Source organism: Hemibagrus wyckioides, linkage group LG21 (assembly GCF_019097595.1).
Source record: "Hemibagrus wyckioides isolate EC202008001 linkage group LG21, SWU_Hwy_1.0, whole genome shotgun sequence".
Classification (NCBI taxonomy): domain Eukaryota; kingdom Metazoa; phylum Chordata; class Actinopteri; order Siluriformes; family Bagridae; genus Hemibagrus; species Hemibagrus wyckioides.
In genome coordinates this window covers 8,584,419-8,604,171 of record NC_080730.1, presented here as the reverse complement: position 1 = coordinate 8,604,171, position 19,753 = coordinate 8,584,419, and the positions used below count along the sequence as shown (strand labels likewise).

Below are 19,753 nucleotides of genomic sequence, written 5' to 3'. Positions count from 1 at the left end.
TTTTGAACAAATCTGAGGAATACCAGCTGGGTGCACGCCTTCCTTAAATCTTACAGGGGACAAACCAAAGAAACTCTATACTTTTAAAGTACTTTTCAATCAGGCTGTTGTGAATAACAGAATTTGCAATGAAAATGGTAGAAAATAAAAATAGATTTTTGGACCACACTGTACTGTACATAAAGTTCAAATATGAAACTGAGTAGAACAATTAACAGAAAACATTTATGCATGCAAATATTACTTCGCATGCTTTTAGTCTATGCACAATAGCTTACTTCTGCTGTTAACACTTCTGTTGCTGTGAATTTCCCTTTGGGATGAATAAAGTATCTATCTATCTATCTATCTATCTATCTATCTATCTATCTATCTATCTATCTATCTATCTATCTTAACACGTGCACCTGTTATCCTATCATCTCACAACAACCATAACCACAGAACAATGCATATATAAAAGCATTCCAATTTACAATTTGCATTAAAAAAAAATCCCTATTCAGCTTGCAAGAAGATTGGGCTTATGTTTGCAAAAAGGCCCATCCTCTAACCAAAAGACAGATAGTAGTAGCAGTTAAAAGGTGGCTCAGTTCCATGTGGTCAGCATTGCATAACGCTGCAGGTCAATACTGACCCGACTATTCACACAGAATTGATCTGCACACGTAATAACCAAACAACTTTTTTGGGCAAGCATACATACAGGACCGTCACAGAGAGGCGTTTCACACAGCCGGTGAGTCTGATTATAACAAACTTTACTACAAATGGCAATTGTAAACAACTGTCCATACATACACGAGAAATAAGAGCTGTGCATATTTACATAGCTGCTGCTGCTGAGTGCCGCACGCGCGCTCGACTCTTCCGGCGCGAGACTCTTCTGAAAAGTACACAGACTGTTGACACACTGTGTTTAATCTTCGCCTGTTTGGATTTGGAGGTTGATGATGATGATGATGATGATGTGCTGTCTGAGGCGGATTGATGCCGGAATGGTGGAGTGTTTTGTGGAAAATGTCGCTAAAAACGGCGCACTGGGCTTGTACCGCGACAGCGCGCGCCGAGTCTCTCAGCCGAGGCGGTGTTTCAGTCACAGTGCTTCACAGCTTTACCTCAGCAGACCAACTACTGATACCACAGAGGGGTAAGTTAGGGCAGTTTACACACCACGTTTTGTTCAATGTTGTATAAATATGCACTTTTTTTTATTATTTTAACCTCTATTAAACCTTGACAGGAATATGTGTGGAGGATTGGGAAGTCAATTTCTGCACTAAAACTAGACCAAAAGTTTTCCTGATGTTTCACTTCTTGTATATTTCTCAACCAGAAATAAAGGATATATATACGCCTATAGACCGACCAGGCAAAACATTATGACCACCTGCCTAATATTGTGTTGCTCCCCCTTTGGCTGCCAAAACAGCCCTGACCCGTCATGCACTGTGTATTCTGACACCTTTCTATCAGAACCAGCATTAACTTCTTCAGCAGTTTGAGCAACAGTAGCTCGTCTGTTGGATCGGATCACACGGGTCAGCCTTCGATCTCCACGTGCATCAATGAGCCTTGACCGCTCATGACCCTGTCACCGGTTCCTTCCTTGGACCACTTTTGATAGATACTGACCACTGCGGACCGGGAACACCCCACAGGAGCTGGAGACGCTCTGATTCAGTCATCTAACCATCACAATTTGGTCCTGGTCAAACTCGCTCAAATCCTTAATCCTTGCCCATTTTTCCTGCTTCTAACACATCAACTTTGAGGACAAAATGTTGAGAATATTAATTTGAGATTAATGTGAAATCACTGCATCACATTAATGCTGCAGATTTGTCCGCTGTTCATTCAAGCGCCCAATCTCCTGTTCTAACACAGCACAAAGTGTTCTGTTGGATGAAGATCTGGTGACTGGGGAGGACACCAAAGCTCTCTGAACTCGTTCTCAGGATCAGGGAACCAGTTTGAGATTATGAGCCATTATATGACAGGTAAACTGTGGATGTATGTGGTCAGCAACAATACTTAGATAGATTGCGGCAATAAAATTTATGCTTGTTTGGTATAAATAACTTTTGATAGATACTGACCACTGCAGACCGGGAACACCCCACAAGATCTGCAGTTTTGGAGATGCTCTGATCCAGTGGTCTAGCCATCGCAATTTGGCCCTTCGTTAAACTCGCTCAAATCCTTATGTTTGCCTATTTTTCCTTCTTCTAACACATCAACTTTGAGGACAAAATGTTCACTTGCTGCCTAATATATCCCACCCACTAACAGGTCCCATGATGAGGAGATAATCAGTGTTAATCACTTCACCTCCCAGTGCTCATAATGTTATGGCTGATCCGTGTACATATAAATATATAAATGAGATTACACAGACTAACATTAACTCCAAAGCAAAACTAAAGAAGCAGAATAACACATTCAAATATAAAAACACCATCTCTTGGCCAGTAAAGTTTTTATCTATGTTTACTCAGAGGTAGGACAGGGGAAGGTCTCTTCTCAGGACTGGAGGATTTGCTGTTCCACACCATAACTGATGGACAGGACAGGATCCCCATCTCTCATTTCATCAGTGTGAGTCAATAATTAAATAGACGCTTGTCAGCTTTAAAAATACAAGTTAGAGCACGAGATTTCATCACTCACCTAAAAAGTGATGCAAAAAAAGATTGCAAAATGAACCTGACTTTTAAGTAACGCATACATTATTCAGTATTGCATTATATTCTCAGCCGCCATATTAAATACACCTAAAATACCTGCATATTTATTGCCAATATTATTAATTATGCCGATCACCTAGGTGCTTTTTCTTGGGGAAAAGTCTTGTAATTATTTAGTTTATTCACTATAAGCCTTTGTAGCTTAGTGTCATAGTATGAAACATTATAGAATGCAAACAAGTCTATGTTGTATACTAAAGTATTTTGTGTAGTGCCATGGTCGTTGTGTAAATCCTGTTTCCATTGTGCCTCAGGCTATTAAAAGCACAGGTCTGCTCACATCTGACCCCCGTCTGCGGGACTGCATGGACAAACTGAGGCAAGCTGTCCGAGAATCCAATGGTGACGGCATGATGGATCACAAACTGTTCCGCAGGTGTGTGTGTCACTCAAAATACTTTAATTATATACACATGCACTATATGTACACACACACACACACACACACACACAAATCCGAAACTACAAGTAGGCAGAAGCATTATGATGCATAAATACAAGTCTGAGAGAATGGAATTAAAATTAACTATTGATGTTTTCTAGGACATAATTTACAAAACTGTATACTGAAATGTTGCTTGAAATCGAATCATGATTTATCTTCTGCATTCTGCTTTGCATAAAAATGTCAGTGATCTAAATGGTAATATTAATTATGATATAAATCACTTGGTTTGTTCCGGTATGAGTTCTGAATAAACCTGATAACTGATTGCTGGTGACTGCATTTCTGCATTTCTGCATTTTTAATACATTCATAGAAATTAATTTGGTACTTTAAAAAGCTTGGAATAAGATTAAATTCATTTTTTTTTGTTTGTAAGGTTGTTGTTTGTTTGACAACTAATTGGCCAGTTGTTCACAAGCACAACACTGTACTAAAAAAGGAGACTGAAATGGACGTAGATCTCCCGGCCAGTTCAGCTGTCTCTGGTCATGTGAATAACACCTCAAATGTCAGACTGCTGTCCAGCTAAGGCAGACTTTCCTAGTCTATCCATTCTATCGGTTTATTCTTTCCTCATACCTAAATTCACCGATCAGGCATAACATTATGAACACTGAATGACACTGATGATCTCCTCATCATGGCACCTGTTAGTGGGTGGGATATATTAGGCAGCAAGTGAACATTATGTACTCAGAGTTGATGTGTTAGAAGCAGGAAAAATGGGCAAGAGTAAGGATTTGAGCGAGTTTCATGAAGGGCCAAATTGTGATGGCTAGACGACTGGATCAGAGCATCTCCAAAACTGCAGATCTTGTGGGGTGTTCCCGGTCTGCAGTGGTCAGTATCTATCAAAAGTGGTCCAAGGAAGGAACAGTGGTGAACCGGCGACAGGGTTGATGTACATGGGTAGCGAAAGCTGGCCCATGTGATCCGATCCAACAGACCAGCTATTGTTGCTCAAATTGCTGAAGAAGTTAATACTGGTTCTGATAGAAAAGAGTCAGAATACACACGTCAGAAAGTGTCAGAATACACACAGTGCATGACAGGTCAGGGCTGTTTTGGCAGCAAAAGGGGGACCAACACAATATCAGGCAGGTGGTCATAATGTTTTGCCTGGATGGTGTATAGTTCTAAATAGAATATAAGAATGGTGAGATAACCCATAACTCAACTCATTACTCTTTGGGCCCTCTATCAGGTGTGTCGGCGGAAACATTGTCTTGCTCTCCCAAGCTTTCAGAAGGAAATTTATCATTCCAGAGTTTGAGGCATTTGTCAGTGTCATAAATCAGATCTATAACAGAGCTAAACAGCAGCATGAAGGTCAAGTGAGTATTTTATCTTCTTCATCAGATCATGTACAGTATTTCTGTATGGTTCATTAAAATCAAAATGGAAAAGTTTTCTTTTTTTGTGTGTGTGTCAGGTAGCAGACTACATTCCACACCTTGCCAAGTTCAGTCCCAGTCTTTGGGGAATTTCACTGTGCACAGTGGACGGTCAGAGGTAAAAAGACGAATTTATTATTGCATAGAACTGTGGCTGAATGCCAAATATTTCACGTCTGTCATTTTTTTCTGAATTGTCTCTTTAAAAGGCACTCAACAGGTGACACCAAGGTGCCATTTTGCCTGCAGTCATGTGTGAAGCCACTGGAATATGCCGTTGCTGTGCACGAGCTTGGAACTGATCACGTGCACCATTATGTAGGGAAAGAGCCCAGTGGGCTAAAGTTCAACATGCTGTCCCTTGATGACGATGGTGGGCATGATATCAATGATATATCTGTTTAAAAAATAACAAAATATTCCTTCACAAGTAATAAGTGAAGCCAGTGGTGAACTATTAACATTCTGTAAATGGATTATGCTAATGCTATTGTAATTACCTAATGCTATTACACTTACATGGGTACGTTAGTATTTTTGGGTCAATATGTCCTCATGTAGTATAATAACTATTATTACTTCAAGTGACCCTTGACCTGGAAAATAGCTCAAGTTTATTTTATTCTCAAGCAAGCCTTTTGGGCAGAATGCCTGAGTCCTTGACCACTCAGCTGTCCTCATAGTGGCCTTGAGAAGAGCAGTGTGTGCTCTTGTTGTTACACATAGACAAACATTTACCCATTTCAAACAAATTCCTACAAATTTCATTGATACTATATTTACCATCGATATTTAATGGTAAATTTAATTGATTATATCCAAAGAAAACATGTTATGACTTATTTATGTCTATATAAAAACCCAACAACAAATGGAACCACAGGGCTTCATGGGTGCCTGTGAGCAGTTCAGATTAAATTTAGCCACATTATTTTTTTTAGAAAGCTTGAGTATTGTTCTTAGGTATTAATTTTTTCTTTTTTAATTCTCAGATAAACCTCACAATCCGATGGTGAATGCAGGAGCAATTGTAATCAGCTCACTCATCAAGGTAAACACATATCCTTCATGCTTTCATTGTAGCTAGTTTACGTCACACTGCAGAGTCACTGACCTCCTCAAAGATGACACTGCACTGACTGATAACCCGAACCTGGCTTGGTGCAGGTATGGAGATCTTTCCCATGAATTAAAGGGGATAATATGTCAAGGCCAGTTTCTTTCAAAAGAAAAAAATCCAAAACATGCCATCTATGTGTTCCTGTCCTGCTATCTTCAGTAGAATATAAGTATAAATGAGAGATGTATCAGTAAGATATTACAGGTTTATTTCAGGACTGTTCATGTTCAAATATGATTTTGTTTTATATATATATATATATATATATATATATATATATATATATATATATATATATATATATATATATATATACTGTGCTGTTTAAGAGTGTTATATATGTTTTTTTTTCTATTCAGCCTGGAGCCAACAAAGCAGAAAAATTTGACTATGTAAGTGAGTCAACAATAAATTATGGCTGTAATATAATTTTTTTCCCCCCTAAGGACAAGAGGGAGATTCTTGTAATTATATTAATAAAATAAATTTCACACACATATTTTTTAATAAAAGTTTCAACGCTGCATCATCAGTTTCGTTCACATATACACCGATCAGGCATAACATTATGACCACCTGCCTAATATTGTGTTAGTCCCCTTTTCGCTGCCAAAACAGCCCTAACTGTGTATCCTGAAACCTTTCTATCAGAACCAGCATTAACTTCTTCAGCAATTTGAGCAACAGTAGCTCGTCTGTTGGATCGGATCACACGGGCCAGCCTTCACTCCCCACGTGCATCAATGAGCCTTGGTCGCCCATGACCCTGTCACCGGTTCACCACTGTTCCTTCCTTGGACCACTTTTGATAGATACTGACCACTGCAGACCGGGAACACCCCACAAGAGCTGCAGTTTTGGAGATGCTCTGATCCAGTCGTCTAGCCATAACAGTTTGGCCCTTCGTCAAACTCGCTCAGATCCTTTCGCTTGCCCATTTTTCCTGTTTCTAACACATCAACATTGAGGACAAAATGTTAACTAATATATCTCACCCACTAACAGGTGCCATGATGAGGAGATCATCAGTGTTATTCACGCTACCGCTCAGTGGTCATAATGTAATGCCTGATCGATGTAGATGCATGTTGTTTGTGTAAATAAAAAAAATAAAAATCATTGCCATAACCTTTATGCACTTACACTGTGAGATAGATGGAGATTTCCAGAAGCAGTAGGTAAAACAACTGTTAGCCAAGCAAAGAGGGCAGGGAACAAAATAAACTGGAACATATTCTTTTTTCACTTCGATAAAAGTTAATATAATGATGTTAGGATAGCAATTTAATTGATTAAATGTAGAACACAGGACCTTAAATATGAATAAATGTGACCCCCCCCCCACCCAATTTGCCTTTTTAGCATAAAAATGTGAACAATATTCAATCAGCCTGCCGGTGAAAGTGTATTTTTTTGAAACAAATAGCCTGTTTTTCTTCCCCAGGTGATGGACTTTGTGAAGAAAATGGCAGGCAAGGAATATGTAGGCTTCAGTAATGCCACGTGAGTCCATAACATTTACCGTATATAGCTGCCTTTAATCGGCTTCATGTTCTTGGCATCGATTTTGTATTAAGCAATTTATGTTTGTAGCTTTCAGTCAGAAAAGGAGACAGGAGACAGAAACTATGCAATCGGCTACTACCTGAAAGAGAAAAAGGTTTCTTCTGTAATTGCCTTTCGAACTTCTGTTGAAACTTTTCAACAAAATGAACACAACAATAATTGCTTACCGTTTTGTGTCTTGCAGTGTTTTCCTCACGGTGCAGATATGATTGATGCTCTAGACTTTTACTTTCAGGTAAACATAACGAAAAGATTGTATTTAAAGTGCTCATTTGTAATCGATGTAAAACCTTTCAGGGTAATCGGAGACCTTAATACAGACCGCATTGTTTTACAGTTCTAATAATGATTAAATTTTAAAGAATATGCACATATTTCTATCTTCGGAGTCAAGCTTTAGCTATAGATTATATGATTATAATCAATTCATATGAATAAGAAATGGGAGTGTCTTCACGTAGTTATCATATCATATCGTTTCACCTTTATTATTAATGCTTGTGGCCACACATGTTGTGCTTGACATGCCCATAATACTGTATGTAAGGTCACTTTATTAGGAACACCTGTACACCTGCTTATCATGTGGCAGCAACACGGTGCATAAAATCATGCAGATACAGGTCAAGAGCTTCACTTAATGATTTCTGAGCAGATTCTTCTTCTTGGCTGACAGACGTGGCCTTCTGTTATTCCCCTACCTTAAAGTTTAGTGTTTCTGAGATGCTCACACCAGCCCATTTGGTACTAACCACCATGCTGCAGTTATTGTCACAGAGATCACACTTCTGATGTTGGATTGGAACATTAACTGAAGCCCTTGACCTGTATCTTGATGTTTTCATTTTTTGCTACTGCCACATTATTTACTGAGGTATATAGATGTTCTAATAATACCTAATAGATGTTCCTATTAAAGTGAGTGGATATATTTGTCTGACTAGTACTGTCTGTGTATCCTGTTGCAGGCATAATTGGCTTAGCCGCCAAGTGTGTCTGCATTTAATAATGCAACAATAATTTACAGTCTCATTAAAATCTGAGAGGAGTCCTTAAATACAAAGAGTTTGGTTGCTGGTTTAAAATGTTTCCTAATCTGTTTATTTACAGAGTCCGGGAAGAGTGTAACAGACTTCTAAATTGTGACGAGAGGTCAAAGAATGCGTATTAAAATGTTGGGTTACTTTACAAAAACATTTATGGTGGTAAGTTAGAAAGCTCTTTGTGTATATTCCCTCTCAGCTGTGCTCCATCGAGGTGACATGTGAGTCAGGCAGTGTGATGGCGGCTACGCTGGCCAATGGAGGAATCTGTCCCATCACAGGCGAGCGAGTACTGAGCTCTGAGGCTGTGAGAAACACGCTCAGCCTCATGCACTCATGCGGCATGTATGACTACTCTGGCTTCTTTGCCTTTCACGTAAGTGAAAGTAGATGCTGATGATAGTATTAGGAAAAGAGCAGTCTAGCAATGCAGGACAAGAACATAAACACACAACCAGAAAGAGCTTGAGAGTTCATTATGAAAGGAAAGGTGCTGTATATATAAAACTTATCCTATTACTATTTTATGCAATATTGTTTAGAACCTTTATTCTGTATATTAGGTATACCGATCAGGCATAACATTATGAGCAGTGAGTGGTGAGGTGAATAAGACTGATTATCTCCTCATCATGGCCCCTGTTAGTGGGTGGGATATATTAGGCAGCAAGTGAACATTTTGTCCTCAAAGTTGATGTTTTAGAAGCAGGAAAAATGGGCAAGCGTAAGGATTTGAGCGAGTTTGACAAGGGGATGGCTAGACGACTGGATCAGAGCATCTCCAAAACTGCAGCTCTTGTGGGGTGTTCCCGGTCTGCAGTGGTCAGTATCTATCAAAAGTGGTCCAAGGAAGGAACAGTGGTGAACCGGTGACAGGGTCATGAGCGGCCAAGGCTCATTGATGCACGTGGGGAGCGAAGGCTGGCCCATGTGATCCGATCCAACAGACGAGCCACTGTTGCTCAAATTGCTGAAGAAGTTAATGCTGGTTCTGATAGAAAGGTGTCAGAATACACAGTGCATGATGGGTCAGGGCTGTTTTGGCAGCAAAAGGGGGATCAAGACAATATTAGTCATAATGTTATGCCTGGTCTGTGTATATTTTGTATAAATATAAATGTGTGAGCTTTGTGTTTTTGGCGTGTCAGGTGGGATTGCCTGCTAAGTCGGGGGTGTCAGGAGCTGTGCTCTTAGTGGTGCCCAATGTGATGGGGGTCATGTGCTGGTCACCACCTTTGGACAGACTGGGGAACAGTGTACGAGGCATCCGCTTCTGTCAGGTCAGCTTGAACTCTGATTTAGCTAAAATCCTAAATTTGGACTGAAATAATTGTAATTATGCCCTACTTCATCTGAATGCTCCAAACACAAACCACAATTAAATAAGGAACAAATGGACTTTCTCAACACTGTCACCAGTTTCATTTAGGAGCTTCCGCTCACTTTTAATACATTTGCAGAGGTAAACAAATGCAAATGCTGTTGATTTTACTTAATAGCAACCTCCCCACCAAATAAAATATACATCACAGAGATTATTTATCACATTTTCTTACATTTTGTTACTAAATACACTGCCAGACGTTTTTGAACAGATGGAGTTTATTCTCTACATTTAAATCATTCTTACTTCTTACAAAGTCCTAAAGAATAGTAATTAAATAAGAAAATCTATAACTGATTGTTTCTGGATTCTAATGGGACTATAAAAATGCATGCTTTATTAAAACCAGGCAGGAGCTCAATCCCTTTAAGCCTATAGATAAAAGATGCATACAGTGCTAGCATTAACATAATGTGGTGTGCTGCAAGTGCCCTATTAAAGTGCTAGATTGTTCCAATAAAACAGTCACATCCAACATTTCTCAATTCACTAAACATTTTAGACTACGTAAAACGAGATGCAGTCTTTACTGGCAGTGCGAATTGTTTTGCACTTGAACTTCGTAGCCAGGTTTTCATTGCAAAGAAATCCCCAGGGTCAAAGTGTCCATTAGTTGGCTTCAAAAATGACCCCTTTGAAGTAAACGCTTTTCATCACCATTGGTGGTCATATATGTATCCGTCTTGATGCACTCTTCATTCAATACAATGCATATAATCAATATCTGATAATTGTAGGCAATACAAAATGTGTTTTTATTTCAAACTAAACAACTGCGTGATTTAATGCATGTAAAGAATCTTGAATGATTTATTGCCAATATCGGAATTTTCAGTTATTAAATCGTTTGTCGTTTTATGTTTAGCATGTTCAATTTTTTAAGCTAGAGATCATATGACATCAGATCTGATATACTGCGTAAACATTCTCTGCCCCCAGGAACTGGTGTCCCACTTCAACTTCCACAATTATGACAATCTGAGACACTTTGTTAAGAAACAGGATCCACGTCGACAGTCCGGTGATGAAAGGGTGAGACCGAAGTTTTGAGAACTGTTGTAGTTTTGCAAAATCCCACCAATTTCTTTGGGATTTTTGTCCAGCAGATGGTGCTGTAGCACTGATATAAGCATCTTGAAGGTCTCAACAATGTGTGCTGCCTGATTAACACTGCTTACCTCCTTATATTTCACAGCAAGCATTTATTAAGGGTTTATTGTAAAACATTTATAATTGTGGTTTATATATACACACGATATTGCCAAAAGTTTTGGGACACCCCTCCAAATCATTAAGTTCAGACTGTGAGCCAGTCCTTCTCGTCCAACTAGACCTCCTCAAGTACGCTTCTAGAGGAATGGGTCAAACATTCCCATCAACACACTCCTAATCCTTGTGGAAAGCCTTCAAAGATGAGTTAAAGCTGTTATAGCTGCAAAAGGACTGGAACATGGACAACTCCATGTTCCAGTTTTGGCAAGGCTCACAGTCTCCCAAAGGTGTAGCTATCGGGTTGAGGTCAGGACCTTGCTTTGTGCACTGGTGCGGAGTCATGCTGGAACAGGAAGGGGTCATCCCCAAACTATTCCCACAAAGTTGGGAGCATGAAATTGTCCAAAATGTCTTGGTATGAAGCTGAAGCATTAAGAGTTCCTTTCACTGGAACTAAGGGGCCGAAAAAACAACACCTGAATTCAATGATTTGGAGCGGTGTCCCAAAACGTTTGGCAATATAATGTATATACATATTACAATATAGTAATATTATATAATATATTTTCTACACCAAAGTGGATTCTGATAGCAAACGCAGGTGCAAATAATAAATGGTCAGAATGGATTAGCTTATAACATTATTTTTTTCTTATTTTTGTTATAAACGTCATACGGTATTAGGAATATTTTTAGGAAATTAGATCCAAGCAGCTATGCCGTAAGAGCACAGAAATCCCTGAGTGGTTTAAAGAGTTCAGAGCTAGATACAGGGTATGGAACATATGTCTTAAGACTGTTATATTGGGTTGGGATCAGGGACTCAATGTAAGCTTTTCTCAGAGGCCTCAGGATTTTAAGCTGCATCGTTGGTTCCAAATACATAACATTTTGTTTCGGAAAAATTGTTTTGGGGTTATTTTGACCCCAACAGAAGGAAAGGATTAACCTTTTCAGACCTGCTTTAAAATTGCAGACAGACTATATTGTCATGACACCAACGAGATTGAGTTCCTGCCAATCAGAAGCCTGTAATGCCATATGATGAGAAAATGCACCTGATCCAGTCTATCAGCTACGCATATATATGTATATATGATGAAATCCTTATCACCCACAAAGAGTCAATCTACATTTTGCAGTAGTTTGGTAACAAGTTTGAGAAACTGGGTTTTGCTCATTAGTAGTTCTTGTGTAATCAGAAACAAACCGCATTATTTTCCCTAAAACACATGAGACGCAGTGAGGCTTTAAAGACAACAAAGAATTTACGAAGAATTAATGACTTGCCAGTTAACTAATATATACAGCATTAGTGGGTGCTTCTTTGTATGTTTAGCTATAGCCCTTTTGCTGCCTGCAAGGTGAATTGTTTCAAAGATTTTTTAAAGAAATCTCTGGCCAGCCTTCACCTTCTGTCTTACTGACCTTCTCTTATGAAACTCCATCCTAGGTGTGGGCTGAAGCGAAGCCTATAACTATTTTTTCCCCCTAAAATATTGTTCAAATTGCTATGAATATTCTGGTCTTAAAATGATCTTAACACAATAAGAGGATATATATGTCATGTTGCGTTTCTGTGCAACAGGACACCTACAACATGTTGCTTTTATTGTCCTCGGTAAAGAACATTTAGTTTTAGTTTAGTTTAGCTTCACAAAAGAAAAAAAAATCACATACCTAAAGTTTCTTTCTGCATTTCAGTGAAAAGGCTGGTTTCATCTGCTGGACACCATTGCATTAAATTCGGTTGAAGAATGTGCAATCTTTATACAGTCATTAAGATTATTTTATTTGTAAAACTCGATCTGCTTCTCGTGATGATTCACAGAAACGTCTATATTTTCATCTCTGTGTTTTATTGACCATCGTTAGAACAAGTCTGTGGTCAACCTGATGTTCGCAGCTCACAGTGGAGATGTTTCGGCACTCAGGAGGTAATTTACTGTGTATGTATTTGAACTACCCATCCAGGGTAGTTGGACCCCAGCCTTTCACCCAGTGTGCGCTGGGATAGGCTCCAGCAGATCCCCATGACCCTAATTAAGAATAAAGCGGGTATAGAAAATAAATGGATGAATGGATGTATTTGAACTGAATTGGATTCCTTGTGATTATTCCATGTTGTGTATTTCATTGTGTATCTCTCGTCTTTCAGGTTTGCGTTGTCGTCTATGGATTTGGACCAGAAGGACTATGACCATCGTACAGCGCTTCATGTCGCTGCGGCCGAAGGTAGAAAATAACTGATAGCTGTTTGTCTGCATTTCTAAATATGTTGCTAAAAGTAATTACTATCATTTCCACAACTTTGTTATATATATATTTGCATTGTTTTTTGTCTTTGTTTTTGTTTCAGGCCATGTGGAGGTTGTGCAGTTTTTAACACAAACATGCAAAGTGAACCCGTTTGTGAAGGACAGGTCAGAGAGTTTTTTTAATAAGTACAAGAAATACACAATTTTCTACTTCTTGCATATCTTGAGTGACAGCTGTCTCGTCCAATCAGTAGTAAGAATTACATTCGCAAACTATACCTACCTTTGAAGCAGGAAAAATGGGCAAGTGAAAGGATTTGAGTGAGTTTGATAAAGGGCCAGATTGTGATGGCTAGACGACTGGATCAGAGCATCTCCAAAACTGCAGCTCTTGTGGGGTGTTTCCCGGTCTGCAGTGGTCAGTATCTATCAAAAGTGGTCCAAGGAAGGAACAGTGGTGAACCGGCGACAGGGTCATGGGCGGTCAAGGCTCACTGATGCACGTGGGGAGCGAAGGCTGGACCGTGTGATCCGATCCAACAGACGAGCTACTGTTGCTCAAATTGCGGAAGAAGTTAATGCTGGTTCTGATAGAAAGGGGTCAGAATATACAGTGCATGATGGGTCAGGGCTGTTATAGCAGCAAAAGGAGGACCAACACAATATTAGGCAGGCGGTCATAATGTTATGCCTGATTGGCGTATGTTCCTCCATTATGATTTTATGGGAAAGACATCTGTAAATAAAATGTACAAGAAATAACGTTAGACACACAATTTTCTACTTCTTCGAGTGACAGATGTCTCGTCCAATCAGCAGTGAGAATTACATTCGCAAACTATACCTACCTTTTCCAGTTTGTCGAAATGCTGTTGTGTTATTTTGTTTTGCACTTCTCTGTCACCGTAATTTGCAAAATTATCTGTACCACATTCACGTCATATCACCAGATATGATGAATGTAGTGATCGGACAAGATTAGCAGAGCTTAACATTGTGCAGATTGGTTCGTTTACCGCATCAGATTTTTAGGGAATAACTCACATATTGCACTTGATTGAATGTTATTTAAGCTTTAGCTACAGCAGTGAGGAGAGTTAAACATCGCTGATACTTGTGTCTAATAATTTTGTGTTTCTGTGTGTGTGTTTCCAGGTGGGGAAACATTCCTCTGGATGATGCTCTACAGTCTGGTCATGACAGCGTCGTGAAGATTCTGCAGAACTATCATCAGGCCTGTGAGGTTTTCACAGACAAAGACAAACTTGACTCTGCTGCATGGCAGTGAATGATTTTGAACTTATTGTACATTATAGACGAGACATTTGATAGCTGATAAGAAGTGGTAAAAGCTGCTCTCTCGTTTTATTGACACCAGTGTGCTGAAGTCACAGAGTGTGTGTTTAATCCTGCTGCTGCTTGGATCTATGGTAATAGATTGTGTGAGGAACTCTAATTAGTTGAACACAGCATGTATGCAAACATATGTCTGACCAGGACAAAAGCTGGGTGTTGGGCTGTGACAATACCCCCACTGTACTGCAAGGAAATCTGTAATAATTACGACAATTAGCGTTATATTATGTCATTATAAGTCCCATGAATTATTGCATGCATTTAAAGAACAGCAATTAAGAGAAATGAGGCTTTGTAATAATGCAAACAAGGATATAATCCTCTCTGTAAATATATCTTCGGAGGATTTTTTTTTTCTTTGTAGATTGAAGCATAAATGTACAACGTAGTCTCTTTTTAGCTATTCTGACAAACAGAGCAGCTCCATGAAGACACATCGACAGTCTGATTTTCTTTCCAGTTAAGCTTAATCAGTATCTTGAAAGCAAATGTCACGTTTTGGTGTCAGATAAAATGGCTGTGCGTGCTGCATTCTTTATAGCACTAAGGATGGCTGGAGCATGTTCCCCCCCAACCACAGTGTCACACAGTGCCCTATGTTGTTGTTATGCTATATTAAAATTAGGTTCTTCATACGTTTAGCAAGCAGAAATGCATAGAAAATTCTTAGGCTAGTGTTAATAAAATGACCCTTGTGCTACAGTAGATAAATAAGTGATGATGTACACGTGAAGACAAATATATAAAGCTCTATTTGTATATAAATGCCATAAGCTTGCCAATTAATGTATTAGGGAATAGATCGATCAAGGAGCAAGTTTTAAAGCTTCAGCCGTCCTTCTGTAATGGTGACACTTGACACGTCATGGCAGCTGTCACCTGTAGATTTCGCATTGTGTCTTGTGCTGTTTGGCTGATTAAACATGTTGAATTGCTGTCAGAGGCCAGTGTTTACCGAGTGGTTGTTCAGCCGAGTGAAACAGTGCAGGAAAAGATATATGACGTGAGCACAGCTAAGAAAATAACACACTCAAAAGGGTGGATATTGATGATCTAACTGTTCCTTTTTTGTTTGGAGAATGGTCATATCATTTGTTTAGCTATATCTTGAATACTGAGTGTATAAACATAATGAGTGACTGGACTGGCAAAAAAAGAAAAAGGATCAGTGACTTTAAAAGGTTTCGGTATTAGGACTGTATGGCGGGAGCTTCGGTCACATACATGGCTCATCTGACTGTGTTTCATTAGGAACGGGAATTATACACCGATCAGGCATAACATTATGAGCACTGACAGGTGAAGTGAAATAACACTGATGATCTCCTCATCATGGCCCCTGTTAGTGGGTGGGATATATTAGGCAGCAAGTGAACATTATGTCCTCAAAGTTGATGTGTTAGAAGCAGAAAAAATGGGCAAGCGTAAGGATTTGAGCGAGTTTGACGAAGGGCCAAATTGTGATGGCTAGACGACTGGATCAGAGCATCTCCAAAACTGCAGCTCTTGTGGGGTGTTCCCAGTCTGCAGTGGTCAGTATCTATCAAAAGTGGTCCAAGGAAGGAACAGTGGTGAACCGGCGACAGGGTCATGGACGGCCAAGGCTCATTGATGCGCTTGGGGAGCGAAGGCTGGCCCGTGTGATCCGATCCAACAGACGAGCTACTGTTGCTGAAGAAGTTAATGCTGGTTCTGATAGAAATGGGTCAGAATACACAGTGCATGACAGGTCAGGGCTGTTTTAGCAGCAAAAGGGGAACCAACACAATATCAGGCAGGTGGTCATAATGTTATGCCTGGTCAGTGTCAGAAAGATATCTGTAAATAAAATGGAATTGAAGGAAAACATTCGATAACCACAAATGCTCAAGATATGTAAGTGACTGAGAATGTCAAATTAGAACATGATGCTTTTATTTCTCACTCATTTTGTGTGTCATTGCCCTAAGGTTGTGTCAGGAAGGTTGTGAGTTTACATCCCTAGACTGTCTGAGTATCATTTGTAAGTCAGATGGGATGAAAGCATCTGTCAGACAAATGAACGCCAGATTAGCTTTAGGGGGAAAGCTGCAGCAGTGACTGAACTGGTTAGATCTCATTTTACTCTTCTGAATCTGCTACACCATTTTAATTTATTTTTCTTTAGTTTTTCAGCCATGAAATGGATTGGATATCACTGTGCTGTATATTACTGTATATATTTGGCCTAAGGGCATTATTTTATCAAAATAATCTCAATAATATTTACATTGGAAAATTATAGAAACGCTGACATCTGTAAGTCTTTTTTTATTTCTGTAGAAACGACTGATCATAGATGAGTGACAGACGAATTTATAGGTGCTGTTCATATTCAAAACAAAACAATCTGTGTTTGTTGCTTTGCTGCCTCTTTGGCTCTATGTATGAAAACAAGATATTGTAAGAAAAATGCTGTACAATAAAATGTGTCCATTAAATATGTTTAATGTTAGACGTATGCATTAATATATACTGCTTTAAATTTTTCTTTTGTTATTTTTTTGTCTTTTTGTTTTCAATTGGGGTTAGGGGTTGAAAGAGGAACGATGAAACCACCCGCAGAGAACAGGGAGGAGGTAGAGAGCTATAAAAACAGCAGATGTACCGGTGCTAAATCTGAGCCTAATATAACATATATATGTTTCCATTGTTGTCAGACGCTACATGAACTGAGGCACTTCCTTTGGCTTGGCCGCAGTATACAATATCTTCCTGATATTCTAGCAGTGAAGTGAATTAAGACTGTTTTTGTAGTATAGTGTGATATTTGTGTGTGAGTTTGGCAGATGATGGTCTTCCTCAGCTGGTACTTTTAAGCAGCAAGTATTTGTCACATAATACTGAAAGAGTCATGTCTGGGACATCCTAATGACAGATATGTATGTGAGCAGTTAAATCTTAAGAGAATTAAGCTCATAAAGATTCTAGTTTAAGGAGTAAATGAATGGCCATTTTGATATAAATGAAATGAAAGGCCCTCTTCCTTCTGAAGTGTTGAGGTTCTTAAAGTAGGACATAAAAGTGTCTGGATGCCAGATGCCTTTGGCTCTCACTGGCTTTGGGCTCTGGCTCAGCTGGTGATGTAGCAGGGGGTGTTGTTGGGCATGACCTAACCTTAGGCGAGCGGAACGGCCAGCTGCACATACAAATTCAGGGTGTGTGTGCATGAGGAGATAGACACGAATAAGACCTTAGTTATTTTTAGCCAAAAGAAAGGAATCTGTTTCAGAAAACAACTAATTAGTGCATCTACCAGTAGGCATCAATATAATATTTAAGCAATCATATTGTAGATTATTAACATATACATATACATGGAAAACGTTAGTGTCGTCCAGCATCAGTGCCTGACCTCACAAATGGGCTTCTAGAGGAATGGTCAGAAATTCCCATAAACACACTCCTAAACCTCGTGGAAAGCCTTCCCCAGAAGAGTTAAAGCTCTTATAGCTGCAAAGGGCAGTACAACTCCACAATACATTCACGTGCATGTAAAGGCAGACGTCCCAGTTTTGGAATGAGTCTCCGCTCTAATTCATCCCAAAGGTGTTCTATCAGGTTGAGGTCAGGACTCTGTGCAGGCCAGCCAAGTTCCTCTACACCAAACTCACTCATCCATGTCTTTATGAACCTTGCTTTGTGCACTAATGTGCAGTCATGTTGGAACAGGAAGGGGTCATCCCCAAAACATCTTGGTATGCTGAAGTATTAAGAGTTCTGTTCACTGGAAAAGCCCAACCCCTGAAAAACAGCACCTGAATTCAATGATTTGGAGGGGTGTATCACAGTAATTTATACGGAGTACTTAAATGTGGCTACTTCATACCATATTGCTCAATGATTAAAATTAGTTTCTGGCATTTTCCAGAAGTTGCCTTCTATTTCGTTAGTCCCAAAAGCCAATCCTCTAGCTTCAGCAGAGTTTGGTATATTTCCAAATTATAATAAATGCTGCCAAGACTGACTACTTTCACAGAACAAGAAGTCTGACTGACATGACAGACGATTATCCATGCAACTTTTCCTGCAGCAAACATGTAAGAGCATCTTGTTTGCTCATTACTAAGCGTGTCACACAAATCTCTTATACTTGATAGAAGGAATCCTGGGACTTTACATTGCTGTGGATGAACATATGTCTGTATGGTGCTGAGAAACAGTCAGAATATAGTTTTCAACATTCTGAAGGTTATGGATAGACAAGCATGCAAAAGATACCTGATGGTCCATGTGCTACAGTGTGTGTGAAAGATTCTGCACCTGAGAATGAATTAACACATTTTTCGATTCTTTCCTTTATTCTTGCATGCAAACATTTCACTGTCACCTTTTCATAAAGAACTGTATACAATCATTTCATATTATATTTACATTATTCACAATGTCGTACTTTTGTATGCTAGATTTTACATATGTCGATAAGGAAAAACTCTGATGAAGTACCTGTATGTCTGACTGAGTGATGGCATTGGTGTCATAGAAATTCTTTCATAGGCTATGTAATTGCACCATGTGTTAGCAACATTGCATGAGCAAGAGTGCTGAATATCAGCGTGGCTGTGATTCGGCTGTAGGCATGAGGCCGCTAGCTGGACAGCAGAACAGCAGCACTGTTCTTTGTGCAATAAAGCTTTTTTATTCAACAGTGCAAAGTAACTACCAAATCAGACACAATATGACTGAGTATATTGTTTATTTCTGCTCTGTTCACAAAAATAGTTCCCAGAGAAGCCACAAATGGATAAAGTAGCCCATAGTAAGTTTAGTAAAGGTTGCAGTGTAGCAAACTATTGCTAGAAATGGAATTTTATGTAGCAAACAGAGAAAGCAGAGTGATACGAATAGTGAAATTGACCAGTGCCGTTACACTAAATATCAGCACTGTTGAGATGCCCGAGCAGTCCAGCCGGTGTATCTGTCTTGGTATCTTCCTTTGGTTCTTATTTTGATTCATAACACATGGCTTCCTTTTCAGAACCTCAGTCATCTTTGAGGAGCTCATTATATTCTGATGATAATGTTTGACCTGAGTAACTAGCCATAACATGCTAATTAAGGCCTAATATGATACTTGAGGCTTTACAACTGGAAAGATGTGTCAACTTTTGCATAGGCTACAATTAGTATCTAATTTCACACTATAGTGTGTACGTAGGTCTGTAAATTTTGTGACTTGAGGCTGAGCTCTGATTGGCTTGTTTCAA

The 19,753-nt window shown here is 39.2% G+C and overlaps 1 protein-coding gene across 1 annotated transcript; it reads left to right on the top strand.

Moving 5' to 3' along the window:
- The first annotated feature begins 617 nt into the window (after positions 1-617).
- On the top strand, positions 618-16,998 carry gls2b (glutaminase 2b (liver, mitochondrial)). Its single transcript, XM_058372837.1, has 19 exons — positions 618-739; positions 834-1,150; positions 2,499-2,598; positions 3,002-3,123; positions 4,400-4,529; positions 4,628-4,707; positions 4,799-4,962; positions 5,582-5,640; positions 6,069-6,101; positions 7,154-7,212; positions 7,303-7,369; positions 7,460-7,510; positions 8,518-8,694; positions 9,467-9,598; positions 10,642-10,734; positions 12,790-12,851; positions 13,073-13,149; positions 13,274-13,337; positions 14,328-16,998. The coding sequence occupies exons 2-19, from the start codon at positions 951-953 to the stop codon at positions 14,458-14,460; spliced, it is 1,803 nt and encodes a 600-aa protein (XP_058228820.1). The 5' UTR covers positions 618-739; positions 834-950; the 3' UTR covers positions 14,461-16,998.
- Positions 16,999-19,753: the final 2,755 nt, after the last annotated feature.